Raw genomic sequence first — 20100 nt, 5'->3', positions numbered from 1 at the left:
GGATCTTCGTTGAAACGACCTTTTTCGTTTAAATAATACGTAACTTTTTTATTTATTCAAAGATAGCTACGCATCTTTCCAGTTACGTAAATCGATCTCTTCCATCTTCGTGCGTTAGATCTGTCGAAAGTTCTTTCGCTTTCTCGAGTTGGAAAAAGAAGAATCCCTGACATGGATGCGAAAAAATGATCGATTTACCATAGAATGGTCATGTACAGCGAACAGCAAAACTATCGCAACATCCTTGGCAACTGAATTTGTAACTTCTTTGTAAGGTCAGACCAAGCGACTTGAGTTTTTGCGACGAACAAGGTAGAGGGACGTTTATTTTTCAAGCTTTTTTTTATCTGGGCTTAGAGCAACGAAAATTGTAACACCTTTTGAAGATTCGCATACCTACAGAACGTTAAGAAAATAATTTATTCCGAAATCTTTCAACTTTCGATTCACCTTTCGTCTCTTCGATTCGCCATCTGAACAAATATTTTGAAAAATCCAAATTAATTTACACGCTCGCCCTTACTTTTTTCATACTACGAGTTACTATCATTTTGAATCAACATGTTCTTTTTTCACGATTCGAATTAAAAGAATTAAACAAATCGGAACGTTCTTTCCCTTGTTGTAGCTTTAAAAATTTTATTGCGCTCGTAATTCACGATACTTAGGCTGCAACATACCGAAGCTCTTCTCATACTTGTATCGCATTAAGGACAAATGTTACATAGTTGCAGAACCGTACAAGCAATATGCCGGAGGCAAAGTGGGGTGGGATTTTATGTACCAAGTTAATGCTACATTCCGTTCTCGTTCGCCCTAATGGGACGGCTTAATAAATATCATTCGATATATCTCGAAGGTTCCGCCATTTCTATCTGAAAGTTGTTCACCAAGGGTGGAAGGTAAATTATCGTCGACATTCCCTTCGATCTGGCATAAGAGACACGAAGGGGACGAAAAGATTGAGAATTAATGGCCAATATGATCTCGTAGATGATTTCTAAAATGTTCTGAAAGGGAGATAGCGACTGAACGAGCTATACAATTTTTACATTTTTCTCGCGTGTAAAATTACCAATTTCAACATTTTACGTTTCCTTCGTGAAATTAGAAACTTTCTCGTCGAAGTTGTTAATAATCTACTCGACCAGTCGACTGCTGCTACCTGTTTGAAAAACGCGTTCCTAAAATGCGTCGCGAGAAGTAAGCGATGACGAGTCAAACACAGGTTATGCGCAAATATTGCAGTATAGAATTAACAGTAGAACTATCATACCAGTCAAATTAACTGGTTTCACAATCTTATTTTAAAATTCCTACTTCATGTTATATTTTTCCCCCGCAACGATGTAATGACTTTTGTAACGATAACTAAAAGAATAATATAATGAATTTTATTTTGTTTTTTTTATGTATTCAAACTCAAAATAATTTTGTATCAAGGCTACTTATACCAGTCAAAATAACCGGTACTTGTCAAAGTGTAAAAGGGTCATACAATCTGTTTATCGAATCCCAATTAACCAGTTTCCTCGTTTTATACAACTTGCCACGCGTTCTTAAAATTTCTACCGCGTATCGTTCGATATAACATTTATCGGTGTTCGTACGAACCAAGGATAGACGAAACGCTGAATGAAAGTTTGTGAGGTAATTTTATTTATTCCTGTGTTTTGTAACAGAGACAGCACTGTCCTTTAAGCCTCGCTGCTATAAACAGATAATAATAATAATAAGAATGATAAGATTAATAGCAGTGATGACATTGATAATAGTGATAAGAAGGATAACAATGATACGAGTGATAACAGTGATAACATCGATAACAGCGATAAGAATAATAACAAGGATAACATCGATAAGAAAGATAACAGTGATAACATTGATGACAGTGATAAGAATGATAACATTGATGGCAGTGATAAGAATGATAACACCGATGGCAGTGATAAGAATGATAACACTGATGACCGCGATAAGAATGATAACGCTGGTGATAATGATCAGGATGATAACAATGATGGCAGTGATAAGAATGATGGCAGGGCTAAGAATGATGACAGTGATAAGAATGATAACAACGATAACGTCATTGAGAATGAAAACAATGATAAGAATGATAACACTGATAACAATGGAAATTCCGGATCGATTACTAGATGCTAACACTAGAAATATCTCACCAGTCAAAATTACTGGTTCTACAATTTTAGAAACGTGTCAACATAGTTTAGGAATGATGGTCCCAGATGGATTAATAATTTCAAAAATGTATTACATAATATGGAATTCCTTCTGTAAGAAAGTAATAAATCAATAATATAATATAAAAATATTATATAATAAAAATATTCTGTTGTTACGTATTTTTTAAAGACCAGTCATTTTCACTGGTTTTGGTAGAAATAGCTTCGTGTTCACTATCGGTAGTTCTAATGTTAAGTTGTAACGAAACGACTTTTTTATTTTTCAATTTTATTGCTGAAATTTATCGCAATTGAGACGGCAAATTTTAACTATTCTTTACGCATGACGAGTATACTCGTCGTAACGCAAGATATCGTCGTTTCTTCGTGACGAGTATACTCGTCAAAGACAGCTAACTGATTAAGATATTCTGTATAAATTTACCATAGAATCTAAGCGGACTGACATCGATGACAAACGTACTGTCTTTTTCATCTTAAAAATACCGTCTTATTACGTCTAAAATAATGAAAAGGGTAGGAAACTTGTAAAACTGCTTTCGAAGTATAAAAAGAAAAAGTTAAAGGTTGCAGGGAACGTTTCAAAGTCCCCAAATAAAAACTTCGAATGTGGTAATTCTTTTTTTAATAATAAAAGTTTTATCGATGCTATACCGTTTGTCCCTGCTGTCTTCTGTACACTTTCAGACATTTATGACCATTCGTAGGTGAGAGTGAAACTTAATGACATCTCGCTTACATCGGAACAGCGACTTTACCCCTTCAAATTTACGATTTCGATCTTTTACTTTATCTTCTGAAGTTTTATGCTTGCAGCGTGTAGAGAGGTGTCTTTGCATCTTCGAGTTTGCTTTGATCAACGATCGAGAATTTTATCTTCTGCAATCAAGTTTATTAAGTTGGACCAACGGAAAAGTCGATCCAATATTACTGTTCCTTTGCAAAATATTCCAGATTTATTTATTCATTTATTTATATAATTATTATTTATCTATTGTTTCTTATTTATCAAAATATTTCTTTCTAGTCAACAAGCGACACGAAGATCATCGAACGAACAAACACGAACTTATCGTATTTGTGGTTTTCAAGCAGGCCGCTAAAATTTATACATTTGTTGGAAAATTTGTGCGTAACACGGCGAAAATATGTGAAATATCAGAGGCAAAGTACTTTATTTAAGCTCCGTTCCGCCAATAGTATTTACAAAGATATTAATTTTTGCGACCATTTGCGGTTTATTGATAAATTCTCGCCTGATCGATTTTGTAGAATCGGTTAGAAAGGCGGCGGAGAATTTACAGAAGCGTTCACGAGGGAATGTCACCCTCGCTCGTCAGTCCGCTTATTAGCACCCCCTGTAAAATTAATGAGAAGATCATCCAATAAGAAATAACTGCAAATTTACAGATAGGGTTCCACCCACGCAGTGTTTACCTTCTAATGAAATTTCCAAGAGATAATGCTTTCTTCAGACGATCCCTGGGACTATTCACGCGTTCAATTTGTATAATTGCTTCCTATCAGACAGGACAATTTATTACGATGCAGTTTGCTAGCGATTAGCTATCAAACTTAAACCAAACTATTCAGATCGACGCTTTGGTAATGACATTATCGATGATATATCATTCCATGATACGTGATATAATTAATTTATACGTTATATCTACGTATTATATTATTTTCATTGCGTTACCGTGCCTGTTATGGTTGCTGGACTACCCCATAAATAATTCGATTGCTCGAGGAGCTAAATTTGCGACAGTGGAACTCGTCTCCGTAGAAATTTTATAAGAGGAAAGTAGGAAATTTCATAGGAAGACAGCAGGCAGCTGTGGAAAATAATAAGAACATTAAACGGATAGACTTAACCAGTTAGCCGTTTTCGACGAGTATGGTCGTCACGAAGAAATGACACTATTTTGCCTTACGAGCCCCGTTGGTAATAACATTAAAAAATGAAACGGTCGTTTCGTTACAACTTAATTCTGTATTGTAACAGTCACTTTGTGTCTGACGAGTACACTCGTCGTTTCAAACGGGTCGCAACAGCCTACTGGTTAAGAATAAAATCAGAAAAACCTCTGTACCTATCGAGATAACATCGCTGTAAGTGGAAACCTATAAGCGACTATTATTACTATTATTATCATTATTATCATTCTTGCCATTCTTGCCATTCTTATCATTCTTGTCATTCTTGTCATTCTTGTCATTCTTGACATTCTTGACATTCTTGTCATTCTTGTTATTCTTCTTCTTCTACTTTTTCTCCTTCTTCTTCTTATTATTATTATTATTGTTATTATTATTATTATTATTATATATGTTTATCGTATTTCACATATATTTATGTCCAACGTAATATGAACAGAAGAAAGTTTAAGAACATTATAACCATTGCAAGTGCATTACGATTATAGCGTCATAACCAGCAAAAAAGGGGAATAAAAAGCGTTAAAACGTCCTAACTTCAATTTCCACGGCAAATGAAATTGTTTACTAAAAGATATACTGAAACGAAAATTCAAATTTCAATTTCAGAATCGAATGGCCTCTACCGCGTCTATTTATCGAAGGGTTAAAAATATTTTGACTATCTGATCGGGTTATTTCGTATTTGTAAGATTAAATTTCCCTTTATCGAAATGGTTTGTGATTACGCGTAATTGCAATTGAAACGATTAAATGTCAATTCTCTTCTTTCTTGAAATTCATTTATCTTATATCGATCGACAACGTAAATGTCAGAGACCGTCGTTATAAATATCTATAAAACGTCGATGTAATGTAACGAGCGACGGATATATAGAAATTTAATTCCCTGTTATTTCTAGTTTTTCGAAACAACTGATAATAGCGACAGCGTGTAACGGTAATAAATAAAAAAGCAGGCTATTGTATTTCGTTCTGAATTAAAAAAAAAAAAAAAAAAAAACAGGATCAATGCAGCGGAAAATATCGTTGAATTATTAATAAGTTAAAACGTTAATTTAACACACGCATTGAATTTAAGCTTGGCTCAAGTACGTTGTTGATCGGATTTTTAATTTGGTCCTTTATGGAACTAGGCTAATTAACCTGCTCAGTTTTTAATTATCATTTCTGATTACATTGTAACAGATTAGCTCTCACGATTTATGAAAGTTGTTCGTGTACTAAAATTAAAACGTTGAACGAAAATATAAAATATGCGGAAGGCGGCGAAGCTGTAAGAAGTAAACAAGCGATGCTCTTTAAAATATTGATAATCGTTAGATTCTATTCTAATGGTTAATCGATTACTTGAACGAAAGTGAATATAATACCTTTACTTTCGTTGCATTCATTATTACGTTTATATATAAAATTTGTTGCTATTAAATTCATTATGATAGTCAAAGAATAATTTCGCTGGGATATTATATCGAATTTCAACGTTAAATGATTATTAAATTATAAATGATCATAAACCATATTAATAAATTATGTCTGCACGTAGTAGGTACGAGAAACATGTATAATTCTGTTCAACGTATACATAATAAAATAACAGAACAAACGAATTGCTAGCTAATTGTTTTATTATAATTCGATGAATAATATCGCAAGTTCTTAGAAACGTTCAATCCTGAAATTTAATATACACGAATTAATTGGTCGATAAATCGATCGGAGTTTATCGGTAATCGCTGAATACGAAGAATTTCGCAAGTTAATCTCGTGTATATTCAATTAGCAAAACACATTAATGTATACTAAGAAATTTTAACATCAAATTACCAAGTAATTTAATTTTTGATCTCCAGATGATCCGCGTGATATCCTCTTTGTCCTATCGATATTAAATTTTCAAGAAGAAGTTAATTTCAAGCTAAGGGTAATATTAATCGAATGTTAAACACGTATTCTTTGCTACGCTGTCGCAATGTTACATTAATCTATCAAGTCGATAAACTTTTCGACCGGAGCACATAATACTCAGACTTTCACGAACTAATACGAGTTACAAATTATCAACGCGCTATTCGTTTCTCTAACGTTATTAACTAAGAACTTGCACAAATTTCTATTCAATTTCGAGCAATATACGCTGGAATAACGTTTGAAACGTTGTTAAAATTAGAAATTGCGATAAACGAATCGTTGACTTTTATCGCTTTCCTATTTACGTATTATGATTTTGTATTTGTTGAAGATTTCGATGTTCTGACAATTAAAGAGAAATTATATTCGTCGATCTCTCGTGTAAAGTTGCTTCGACAATTAGCATGAAACGTGCGTGTTTTGTAACAGAGACAGCACTGCCCTTTGAACCTCGCTGCTATAAACAGATAATAATAATAATAATAATAACAATGATAACAATGATAAGAATGGCGACAGTGATAAGGATGATAACACTGACAACAATGATAAGAACGATAACAGTGATAAGAATGATAATGGCGATAACATCGATAACCATGATAACATTGACAACAGCGATAAGAATGATAACAGTGATAAGAATAACAACAGCGATGACCGTGATAAGAATGATAGCAATGATAACAATGATAAGAATAATAAAAACGATAACAGCGATAAGAATGATAAGGATGATAACATTGGTAACCCCGATAACAATGATAACATCGATAACCGCGATAAGAATGATAACAGTGATAAGAATAATAACAGCGATAAGAATGATAACGATAAGAATGATAGCAATGATAACATCGATAAGAACGATAACACTGATAACAATGATAGCAGTAATGAGAATGATAAGACTGATAACAGTGATAACAGTAATAAGAATGATGACAATGATAACATTGATAACAATGATAACAGTGGTAATAATGATAATAATAATAATAAGCCGATAATTAATGCAATGTTGATGCTATAGAGCGTACTGTATTAGTATCAATAACAAATTCGACTTAAACAATGTTCTATGCGATGACCTGTAATTCCAAATATTATTCCTATGTTAAATTTACAACAGTAAGTTAATTATACATGTAATAATCTATATTTAATCTGTGTATTGTGGTTGAATGACAGTGTGAATGAGAAATCTACGTATGTAGATCAATCTCATTTTGCAGCCGACAGACAAGATAAATTATTAATAAATTATATAATTAATTATATACATACTGACAAAATGTTACTTTCTATTTATCGTTATCTAATTCTCTTCTATTATCTAACTTTTATTTAAAACGTAACATTTTGTCATTCTCGGCTTAGTTTGCGAGGAAATCTAATTTGCAAATTTATCAAGTATATTTAAACGAGAGTAGGTTCCGGACTAAATAGACAGGAGGTGGTTTCACCTGCGAAAATAAGCCAAAAACGTAAAATAAAATTTCTTCGCAGGACGCTTTGTTTCCGAGAAAACTAAATTTGAAAATTTCTCGTTTATTCGTTAACATTTATTATCTCGATAATGAAGCCTTAAACGGGAAAACGTTACTCCACATTTTCGACTTGTTTTCACGCGTAGAATGACCACCCTGTCGATTATTCAGTCCCGTCCAGTCCGGAATTACCCACGTTCCGGTATGCTTGATAAATTTTCAAACTCGATTTTCTCGACAGCCAAGCCGAGAATACAAAAATTTTATGCTATATATTATATTTTATTTGTATTTCCACAAGGAATTACGCGGCGCTTGCTTCTTCGTATCACTGGTCCCGGGCTCTGTACATCAAACTTGCACGTTAAACTATCTCCGCTATTTTTGTCTTTGCCATATATATCTATATATTAAAACTACGCCGAGACAACTTCTTCTTCTTCGTCCTTTCGAGTTTCCTTCGAAACGAGAAATAGAGATAATTTTTATTACGAAAGTCGATAACGTCGCTACGTTGTACTTGGCGTTTAATATCGAGTACTTATTACGAAGAAACTTGCACGAGTCCTAAATGGGTCGTGTTGTTTTTCATTGGGGAAGTTGATAAACGACGATGTGGAAGTAAAATAGTCGACAGTTCTCGTTCGTGCAACATCGCGACGATCGTTCAGACCACGCTGTTCTCGATACTGCAAACAACACGTGACGTCAAAAATGCATCGACGGTGTGACGTAGAAAGTACACGTACGAGGGGTTGCATGCCTGGTGTGGGATGCAACACATGGTGTGTAACGGTAGCAGCCTCTACGCTATACATGCTCGTATAAATAAAACAACGAATAAACAAACAAAAAAAAAAAAAAAAGAAAAAAAGAAAGAAAGAAGAAGAAAGAAGCGGTCCGATATTATAACTCCCTGTACGCTTTAACTTTGTACCTCTAAGGGTTGAACCGTGGTTGCGAGGCGATCGATAGACTATCTAAAGCTGCACTCACCAGGTCTTTGCTTTATTGGATATCACTCGATATCTTTCAAGAAATCGCATTCGAGTGTAGTCGATTGATTGGAGCGGAGGCCTGGCTCAAATCGCGTCTTCCTTCCGGCTGAATTTTGCGATACTACGCTTCGTCCAAATCTTTGATCAGTCCCTTTAACGCGCAATTTTCTAACTTTTATCTATCTTCGTTTTTTTCCCACCTTTATTTAAGGATTTTTATTTAACGGTTCCCTTCTCGCAGCACGTGGTATGGCTTTTTTTATTTTTTTTTTTCTTATTACGCATATTTACCGTTCTTTTATCTCTTTTCTTGCCCGCTCCTTTCGTTTCTTTATCTTTTATTTCTTCGTTTCTTTATTTCCCTTATTTCCTTTATTTCAAATATTCGCTGCGAACTCCTCTTTCTGACGTTTTTTCCACCTCTTTATTCATTCTCGTTATTTTACGTTATTTCGTTATACGCTGCCACGTCTCTTTCTTTCTATTTTCATAGATTCCGCGTATCTTTCCGTTACCTCCTTGTCAATATCTATCGTCTACACGCTCATCGCAGCATCTGAATCGCGTACAGTCTCGCGGCCTTTTCTTTCCGCTCAACGTAACTTGCTCCTCCTGCTGTCATCCAATTTTTTATATTCCTTTGCCGAGGATGACTCAATCGCTCTGTTATCTGCGAACGACGTGTCTAAAGACAGTTCACGCGGAGATCTCGTTCTTTCCTGCTTTTAAATGCGGAATTTTCAGGTGCAAATGTTTGTGTTTAGCACGAAAATGATCTTTTATCGTGGCGTTAATTTGTCGTAGGAGCAAATTAAATTTCCGAAATAAGGGTTAATATCTGCTAACAATAATTTTCATTGACAATCTGACTAACAGGCGACGGTAATTTTTTATCAACTTTCTGACGTTAACAGCTTTTAGATATCGAGGCACAGGAAGACAAATTGCTCGTCTGATTTCGTGCGATTAATTATTCGTCTTATTCCGATAAAATAATTCACAACGTACAGTAATCGGAAATCGATCGTAATTTTCGTCGGTGTAAAAGCCGGGACCGCTTGCAGTCTGTCGTTTAATGCGCAAAGATATTTTATTTAATATTTCTAGAACTTTTGAAAATCATGAAAGTTTTACGACGCGAGAAATTGATGATGTTCGTAGTTGAATCGGGAACTTCAACCATTGTGACCGAAATTCGCGATTTATGATTGTACACGTAGCTGCAGAGAGTTGGAAATAATTCACCAAGTTCAGTCGGAACAAATTGATCAAAATATAATTCTAGACGTATATAAACGGTAATATAAATTCCTTGGCAGAAATTCGCTTCAAGAATTACAAATTCCAGCGAATGAAATTAAGAACTTTCGGGCATTGAATCGTCGGAATGCAGCGTAAAATTAAAGTACGACGAAGCATCGGAAGTAATTTTGATCACACGTCACCGCTTTATTAATCTTGACACCTTAAATCCTTGTATTCGTTATTTTACATATCGTAATTAAAGTACAATAACTAATTCTTAATTAATTTAATATATATAATAATTTATTAATATTTAATTCTTTTCTTTAATCATTGATAGAACACCGATCCATTTTTTTTACTAGATAACGAAGAAATATTAATTTACTTTGGCAAATTCATAAAACTATTCACGTTAGTAATAAGAAACATCGAACGATCAATGAAACACTCGCGTCTGGCTAGTTACTGTCTAATACTACTTTTCAGGCTACACTATCTTCATTTGCTATACTTGTACACTGTACAATTTTTTTTATATATACATTTCTTTTTATATATAATTTTTTTGTATATATATATATGTAGTAAACAAATTCTATCAACGATACAGGATTAATATTATTTAATATAAATAACGTTTATAATTTGACAAAGACATTGATATTTTTTCGTAAGTAAATTAATTACTTATTTCTTCATTTCTTCTCTCTTTTTAATTCTATTTATTCAAAGTATATATATTTAATATAATCGATACAGCTGCGTAATGCGAAGCTTTTTTTAATTAATATCAAAAACGTTGATCGTTGTTAAACGTCAACTGGGTAAATAAGAAATTATCAAAAAACGAAGTAGAATTGATAAGAAATAAAATAATCAACTATGTGGGGAATGAAAAATTAAAATTAAAAAGATAATAAGACTAGCAACAATTAGTTGTATTTTTCCATATATAATTTCTGCAGAGTCCTCTTCAACTTCGTCCCTGTAATTGAAAGCTCTGACTGACGTAGCCCATTTCTGTTGACCATTTTAGCACCGTCACTTAGAGGAGGATATTACTTTCTGTAAATACGTGAATTTCAATTTAACTTCGCAGCTGCGTAAAATGAACAGGCAGATAATGCCGGACGTCATCTTCCATTTTACCGTACCTCGCATTTATACACCGTTGCCTGTTAAAATGCCTTATGAATATCGATATTTTTCTTTCACGATCAATATTTTATTAATTATTCAGAAGACAAAATATCAGTGAAATCTTATTTCCAACGTACGTTGTCAGAAGCTTTGTCTCATTGTCTAATTTGTATTAGTAATCAGCTATGTTTTCTTCTTCGTTATCAACGAAACAAAATATCGATGAAATTAATTTGCAAGTACGTATTAATAAAGAAGTATGTTCTCTTTTATAGTCAATATCGTATTAATTATTAACAGTACAAAATATCAATGAAATTTATTTCCAATTATCAGCAACTTTGGCTGATTCGTGATGTTCGAAGAACAGGTACATATACAGGGCGGTTGGTCGAAAGAAGTCGAAAATATAGAATAAAAATTTAACAATTTCAAAATTTTAAACATCGAAAAAATAACGTCAATCGAGACAACGATCTACAGCGAGGTCCGTTATAACGAGACGCGATAAAGTGCACGACGCGTACCGAGCGAAGATTCAAAGTCGATTTTCTCGAAAACAAAACCTCGAACGAAAAATTGTTATTCTATATTTTCGACTTCTTTTTTCGCCTAGAATCACCCCCTTTCCGCTTGTACCACCAGTTACCAACCACCCTGTATATTATCGTTAAGCTTCTCAACAAGTAGTTTAAACTTCGCCGGTCAACGTGTTGATTTACTCGTTTTAATGAAATTCCTATATTATTACGAGAAATTCATTTACATTATTCCATGAAACACCCGATAGTGTATTTTATATTCAATTAAAATGTTAACTAACTTCAATACGCGTGTATTCGAATCTGATCATTTCTAAGCGCTGTGCCAGGAAATAAATGTTTCTACTACGAAACTGTGGCATGTAGGTTGCATTAAGAAGGTTGAAATTATTAAAACGACAACTACTGCAAAAACGAGAACTAAACCTCTCGTTCTACTCGGAAAATTTCCACCCGAAATACTTAAATCATTTTTCTCTTCAGAACCTAAAAGCAGCATAAAGCGGGAAAGCGCATTACTCGAACATAGTTGGCGTAATTTTAACTTGACAACGTTCAACTGCGTCGAAGTTCTTCGTTTAAAGAGGAATCCTCGAAGCATTACCCGCCTTGCGGTTCAAACTTTTTCGAACGTCGTTGCATCCTCGTCGTTTCTCACTGCCGGACGTGTATCAAACGCACTGCATTGGAACTATCGTTGTTATAATATCGTAATATCGGGGAGAAACCTTGGGTAATTAAGAAGCTCTACTTGACCATGGGTCATCCGCGTCTGTGGAACGTGTACGTGCCACGTATACCGGAGCCATGGTACCAAGAGGTAGCCGTTAACGAGTTGAGAGGAGACTGTTGTCAGTGTCACGTCACGTCAGTGTCACAAATAAGATAAATAAAAAATAAATAAATAAAAAAATCCTACTAGAAAAGATTAAGATGTATAATTTAATATTAAGATTATTATATTATATCGTATTAATTATTACATTACAATAGGAAAATTAGAAATCAATCTGGAAATCTACGTGGAAGTTAGAAGCGAAGCTGCAAGATAACAATTATGTTAAATATTTTTTGGAGGGAAGATCATTGGATAGAAACTAGTTTTTATTTAAACGGAAGCCAGTTTTTAATTTCTCCAAAAGTGAGATCGATTCAAGAATTTTAATTGTTAATTATTCTGATTACGAATAATCATTACGAACGATGAAATTAGTTCCTCGGTCGCTCAATAATAGTTTTAGATCATGGGAATTTCATTTTAACCGGCAATCAATGGAAGTGACCGGAATTTTTTCCGGTTACCAGTGACCATTATCAACGAAAACCGAATTTTGCCTTGGTTACCGATAATCATTATCGATGGCGAAATTGAGTTTCGATTACCGCCAACTAATATCGATGAAAAAAATATTTTCTAGTCGCATTCGACTATCGTCGGTGTTTATTGACATCGTTGATAATCGGTTTTCATTGACAACGTAAAGAAGCCTAATTATAAAATCGATATGTTTTATTGAGCAAACAAAAAGATATGAAAATGTACGAAACAAAGAATAAGATAAAAGATACCGTGGTGTAACGTTAATGCAACTGTTAATAAAAATACTGTACCGCGATATCTTTTTCATCCTATTCGTTTCGTATATTTTCATATCTTCTTGTTTGCTCGATAAAACACGCGAGTTTTATGAATAACTGCGAATATACGTACTATCGAATTGTCAACTAAGTGATTGCGGGTTTTGTCATTAGGTGGTATTGACAAAATTCGCAATCACTTAGTTGCCAACCCAATAATTATCAGTGACGTTAATAACGATTGATAATATAGCCAGTGGCAATTGACAATGTAGAACAAATTTTTGCCGTCGATAATGGTCATCGGTAATGAAAATAAAATTTTCCCGCCACGGATAACAGTTACTCGTAACAAAAAAAAAAAAAAGAATATTTAAAAAACCGGCCATTTATGTCGGTTACTGGTAACTAAAATAAAATTTCCCTCGTCGATAACGATTACCGGTAATCAAGAAAACTAATCCGTTTTAACGATTATTCGCGATCAAAATTTTTTAATTAAAAACATCGACTTTTATATCGCAACTTTATAAACTTCTCTTATAACGGTTACGATGTCTTGTAACTGTAACATTTATGGCAAATATACATTTAGCGAAAGATTAGTATACTGCATGAATAGAAGTAGTCTTAAACATCACAATTGGTGATAAAGATCGTTTCGCTAAATAATTGACTAATAATTGAACAATTGACTGCTCAAATATTTTGGTCGTTTTCGCGCGACAAATATCGTATAGATATTTTATGTAACTTCTGGATACGATTTTGTAGAGAAATTAGAAACTTTAGAAATTTCACAATCACGTATAGTCGTGTCTCGTCGTGCTGCTAATGAAATTTCGAAATGTTTCGTATAATGCACGCGTGAAAAGTTTCTAAGAGTCTTGCAGTATCTTCGCGCGTCTCTGTGCGCGTATAATCGAGCGTCTTTAGATCGCGAACGTAGATGGAGGAAGAAATTGCGCATCTTTGACCGGTTAGGCGGAACAAAATTATACGTCAAGGGATTAAAGACTGACACTTGCCAGGGTTACGAGTCATCTAGAAAAATAAGCTCTCGTAGAATATCACCTGAACGCCAATTTTGTCTCCGACTACGAGCACACGTAGCCCTATTACTCTGCTCTCTAGGGGGAGACGAGTGGAGAGCGAAAGAGAAGGCAGAGAAGAGCTCTCCAAGGAGCATCGTATTAGTTTGAAAATTTTCTCATAAAAACAGGGTGAAATTTAAAGTAGATTTGAAAGTAGAGATCGGTTTTTAGAAAGGCTACCGATTCGATTGGATCTCAGGCTGAAGGTTTCATCTACGATTATATCTCAAATATTTGTGTATTAACTTCGTGCAATTTTATAATATATCTTTTTGCGTGTATTGCGTATGCTTTGGGAATATTTGCATCTTCAAATCTCCTGTAAATGCGTAAAAATCATATTAATTGTCACGTTTCGCACGAGACCAGCGTTTGCTCAAATACGTACGAACGAGAATTTATTCGAACGGTGTAAATCTTTCGCGTTAAAACTACCTAGAATTTATTTGATCGTAACACCTCCCGGGCGAACCGCGGATACCAACCGCCAACACCAGAGGGCTACTACGACTACAACGAGTCTGTCTGTCTCGCTAGCGGTCGAATATACGAGCGCACGATATAAATACCGCACCTAGTGAGACTCCCTCTACGTCTAAGACAGGGACTACCGGGTATATCTTTACTGACGAGTCCACCGGTAGTCCTGGGACGAAACGCTCATTCCCTTTTCTCCTGGCAGCAACTACCAATTACTACGCTTTCACCAAAATAATAATATGGAATCCGTTAATTATCGTCATTTCGTCACTTGTGATTTTTCGAGAAGAATCGCCTCATAGCGTTGCACAGACGATAAACTATTAACATTGTCGTTATCGAACTCAATTTGTTACGAACTGTCGTCTCATTCGTACAAATTACGTTTAGCCTAAAGCTTAATACGACGTTACGCTTATTAGCAAATTCCTTGTTGGCATATTCCTTATTAACAATTATTTCTAGAAACAAGATGACATTTGCTTGCCGAACTTTACCAGAGGAGTACTCGTCTCTCGTTCGTTTGCGTTTATTAGCTGAGCGTAATTCTCGCGATCGTGATGCTTCTCCGGGTTCTCCAGTTGCTGTGTGCGACATCGTATAAAAGATAAATGCTTCGGTCAAGAGTAAATTTCGAAAGAAACTATTCGCTAATTTTCTAAGGATTCGTATTCTTCTAATTACGCTTGCTCCCCAAATGTAATTACCACAGTCGATGCCAATAGCCCAAGTTCGATTATAACAGACGGATTGTTTCTAACTAATTTTACATGGAACGTTCTGATCGACGATATTATCGTCGTCCCACTGAACCAGCTGTTCGTGTTTATCGCGTCGCGTCTTAAAATCGAGCAATTGCTTGCCTGGTTTGCATGATTCGTTCGACGAACGGTAACGTAACTGTACGCACAGAAACCGATAAATCGGCTCTACAAACTGATTAGACCTCTCGTTTAGAAACACGGTGTAAATGAACATAAACACGTTTGTGCGCGAGAACCCGTAGAAAGGAAATTCCGCGTACACCGGCAGAAACGACTGGCTTAATTTCAACGACAGCAACGTTTCTGAGGATTGTGCATTCACCGTTAAACATCAAAGCGTTGGCTTTCAGAGATGTACAAGTTCCTGTACGTCACGGTGTACACGTCAAACGTTCCTTGATTCGATGAAATGCAGCCTCTACTTTGCTCGATTTGTCACGGATTAGTGGCACCGTGCAAGCAAGGTTTATACTTAGACTTCAAAGTACCGAACATCGATAAAACACAGCGCAGGTACGCCGTTCTAAACGATGACACGAGCTTCCAAGTTTCCCAAGGAAAAATTGTTTCCCGCTTTTTGTGCGGTGGCTAGCGCTGCTATTCGAACGTTCGCAGCGGACAATTTTTTCCAAATGCGCGTTACGCGACACTTTGTTAACGCTGCAACGAGACAGGAATCGCTGCGAGAACATCCGAATTATAACCGTCGAGATATGTATAATTTTCTGTGCCGGACTGGGTTAAATACGTAGTAAGAGATACTTGTATGTGGGTATCAGTGTGTGGAGATACGTGTGTGGAGGTATGTCTCGAAAACAGATGAATGTATAAATTAGTCAGTAGGTTAACAGTCGGGTATAGAAGGAAGTGCTGAGACGCGTGCAAGTGTGTATCGATGAATATATAAGAAATCGTCCATAAAATAAATATATTACTGTTCTAATATTAATCCCAAGTATACATTTAGCGTTCCTATAACATTATTTCGGCGTCAAAGATCCACGATTCTCAACGATAACAGTCAAATTTGAAACGAAACCGACGACGCAGATGGAAATTACGTTACTCTGGACTTTTATTTGCGGACGTAGTTTATTTAGTATTAGTGAAATGAATTTAGCGGCCTGAATAGTAGTTTTAAGCGTACTATTAGTCCCAAAAACGATCTCGCTATCTACCGTGGCTTATCGATGTAGCGAACAAAATTGGTTTTTCGAATAATTCGATGATCTTCGCGAAATATATTTTTCCGATACTTTTGTGATACATTTTCAAATCTGTTTCACATTTTGCACGTATAATCACGATAGTTTCGTCTCGTTACGGTGCTAATGAGATTTCCAAATTATTCGATATACCCAGTGGCTTAAGAAAGTGTTCCAACGCTTATCACGGAATATTTTCACGAATGTACGATGCGTGTCATGCGAGATATTTTGAAATTTCGCTGGCGCTGTTACGAGACGCGAGTATTATATTGGAAAAATTTGAAACGGCTCGGAAAACGTATATGGAAGCTACAGGACATTTCTCGAAAATTAGAACAACGAAAGATTAGTACAGAGAACGAGGAGTAGCTTTAAACGTACAATTAGCGTTAAATATAGCTCGTTAAATATTCTGGCTTATTTTAACACGACGAATAATCGACAGTTGAAATATCAGATTGTCCCAAAAGAGTCTTTCGTTTTATAAGGAAATAATAGATGCACGAGATTTCTTGTTTTCTGTTATTTTATCAAACTACGTACGTTCCATTTTGTTCTATTAAGGCAAAAACCACGACATTTGACAGATCAGCTGTCGTGTTTGTATAAAGACGCATTGTCGTAAAAGACATATTCGTAGAAGAAAGACACTTTTGGGGCAACCTAATATTTTGGCGAACCTGAATAAATTGTATGCTTCCGATAAGTAAAAAAAAAGCCTGCTACGCCCTTTCGATCATTTCAGGTCGAGTTATGTCTGGGTCGACCGAATTACCTTCTTACAGCGTTACAAAATAGCTTCGCCTTGAACAAAATTTTTTCTTTTTTTTTCTTTAGTTGTTTACATTCACAATTTGTCCAATTTGGACATTTGGTAGAATTTTTTTGGCTGTTTGATTATCATGTGGATGGCTGCCCCCAGCGGGGTACCATCTTCGGGGTACCATTTTTGAACAAAATGAAAAAAGATCGCAGATTTTCGTTCCAATTTTCTCGATTAAACATCTTCTTCCAACGTTACGAATATGTTTTATTCGTTGAAGTAGGAATAGACTTGAAAGTAGAAAAATTGAAGAGTCGCAGCCGATGTAACGAACATAATCACGACGATAGTCGTGTCTCGTTACAGCGCTTAACGGGATTCCAAAATGTTTGGCATAATACGCGATCCTACGCAAAATTTTCACCAACTCGGTGAAGTTTCGGCTATCCGAGTCTCGTATTATACGATGTGTTCCCGGCTTTCTCCTAACTGCACGTTTTTTTCGAAATTTTAACGCCAACACCACGCAAACGATGTAAATAAATTAATTAAACTTTTAATCGATCAAATAGTTAACTAAACCGAAATGCACGTACGATGTTAAGTTATCGAAATCTTTTCTACGATTTTACCGTACGAACGCCCGTATCATCCGACCTTTCGGTATTTTCCCAGTTTTCTATCGTATCTCGAACACGAGATACGCGTCACCTCGGGACGATCAAGATTATTCGAACACTTTCGCAAGCCATGATAAGATTACAGAAAAAGGTACTTTTGCTGTGAATACGCGTTTCGTGGAAAAAATCAAAATTTGTACAGGACCAAGTAGCGTGGTTCGAATCAAGCTGCGAAGGTCTTAAAGTTCGGCTGTACAATTTCTAGACTTATATTAATCCTATAAAATGAAAAGACCCAAAGCTCTATGAACGTTCTATCTAAGAGAACGGATCTCCTTGGGCGTAAATGGTGCTCCTTATCGGCGAACGACCGCAATATCCTAAATCTTTCTTTTCGACCGTTGCCACGTCGATCGAGAGAAACTATTCGTCGAAATGGACTATCCGTGGCTGATTTATTACGATGGAAAGTGAAAAAGAACGTGAACGAAGGGAATAGTTAACGCAAAGGGTAATTTAAACTCAGTAGAACGAAAGAATACGACGTATTTGTTAAAGGATATTTAAGACAATAATAGAATAAGATCGATTTTCACACGATGTTCTTTGATTTTTTCCAAAACCAGATTCTACCTGTGATAACGTTTCGATAATATCGTTTTATGCAAAGCAAAGCCATTTATACGGTTGACAGAAGAAATTTGAATCGACGTATGTATATTCCTGTATTTTGTTGTACGAGTTGCGAATAACCTGTTGAATAATAATAAAGATAATAAACGAATATGACAAAGGCCAGGCAAAGAAACTACACGTAATATTCAGAATTGCTAATTTCGTGCGTTTAATTCCGCGAAAATTGCACTTTTAAACGCATCGGTCTCGCAATTCGACCTGTCGGGCACAAAGAATTTTATCGAAAACATCGTTCTAACATTTCAATTTTACAAACGTTTCGCTCTGCTTCGTTAAAAGCTGCGCGTATTTGTAGATAGAAAATTATGCGCATACGTTAAAACGTATAACGCGCAACGGGCAACGATATACGCGTACGCGTTGCAAACGCGTTAAAAGCGAAAAATATCGCTGAAATTATTTTTCCATGATGAAGAAATCGTCGGACCTCTTACGAATACAAAAGATAATTCGTTAAGATTAGAATGTCTATTAATTTTACTATAACAAATTTAACAGTTTTATCATAGACGATATTAAAACATTGTTCTTTGTATCATTTCCTATTTACAGTCGCGATATCAGGAATAATTTTCAATCGTTTTAAGCATCGTTTACTCGATTAACTCGCGCGTAACGATATTTGTCGTGGAATTTCGCAAAGAACGTAAAGCACACGTAACGATTCCTCGATAAATCGGTTAAACGACATTGTTACGATTATCACGAACACACCCGTTAACGATATTTTTTCCATTCTCAGGTTGTTCGTGACCAAAAGGGAATCGTCTCGAGAAAGAAAAATCGCTTATGGGTATCTGAGCACATCGAACGTTCGACGCTCGGTAGGTATTCGTAAAATCCTATGAACGTATTACAGCCGTCTCGATCGTTTAATTCGATTAAAAAGATTTTCGTTTTTAGAGAATTTATTCAACCGTAGTCGTTCGATGTGTTAGGTTGTCCGAGAAGTTTCTTTCGTTTTATAAGACGACAATGGATGAACAACAGTTTCTGTTTTCTGTTATTTTATTGAATTACGTATGACCCATTTCGTTACATTTCTTTTATTATGTTCGTGCATAATTCGATAAACTGATATAAAACAAGAAACATCGTGCGTCTATTATTTCTTTCTAAAGCGAATACAACCGAAAAGTGTCTTTCTTTCGCAAACAAAATTTTTTACAACGGTGCACCTTCGTACAACGTGAAACCAAGTGCGTGAAATGTCGTGGTGTTCATCTCAACGGAACAAAACGTACGTAATTCGACAAAATAATATAAAATAAAAAACGTTATGCGTCTATTATTATTTCCTCATAAAACGAAAGAAACTTTTCGGACAACCTAATAGTAGCGCGCGAATCGTACAAAGTAGATGAAAAGAAAAGGTAGGAAACTAGAAAAGTAGAAAAAAGTCCGAGATTTGATCGGAGAAGCG

At 35.3% G+C, this 20100-nt stretch overlaps 1 protein-coding gene and 1 long non-coding RNA gene across 2 annotated transcripts in view; one reads left to right on the top strand and one right to left on the bottom strand.

Annotated features, from left to right (window-relative positions):
- Window positions 1–1635: 1635 nt before the first annotated feature.
- On the top strand, window positions 1636–7089 carry LOC105680417 (dentin sialophosphoprotein-like). Its single transcript, XM_012382494.1, has 3 exons — window positions 1636–1650; window positions 1738–2088; window positions 6565–7089. Exons 1-3 carry the CDS (start codon window positions 1636–1638, stop codon window positions 7087–7089), a joined length of 891 nt encoding a protein of 296 aa, XP_012237917.1.
- Window positions 7090–7586: 497 nt separating this feature from the next.
- The window catches only part of LOC117151362, a 25781-nt gene continuing 13267 nt past the window's right edge, over window positions 7587–20100 (bottom strand). The window contains exons 2-3 of the long non-coding RNA XR_004461222.1: window positions 16715–16718; window positions 7587–7602 (exon numbers count right to left, since the gene is read on the bottom strand). This is a non-coding gene — a long non-coding RNA (uncharacterized LOC117151362). The remainder of the gene's footprint in view (window positions 7603–16714; window positions 16719–20100) is intronic.

The sequence above is a fragment of the Bombus impatiens genome, unplaced genomic scaffold (genome assembly GCF_000188095.3).
Source record: "Bombus impatiens unplaced genomic scaffold, BIMP_2.2 scf_0155, whole genome shotgun sequence".
Classification (NCBI taxonomy): Eukaryota; Metazoa; Arthropoda; class Insecta; order Hymenoptera; family Apidae; genus Bombus; species Bombus impatiens.
The sequence above is the reverse complement of the archived record's forward strand: the minus strand, read 5'-3'. Positions and strand labels throughout refer to the sequence as shown.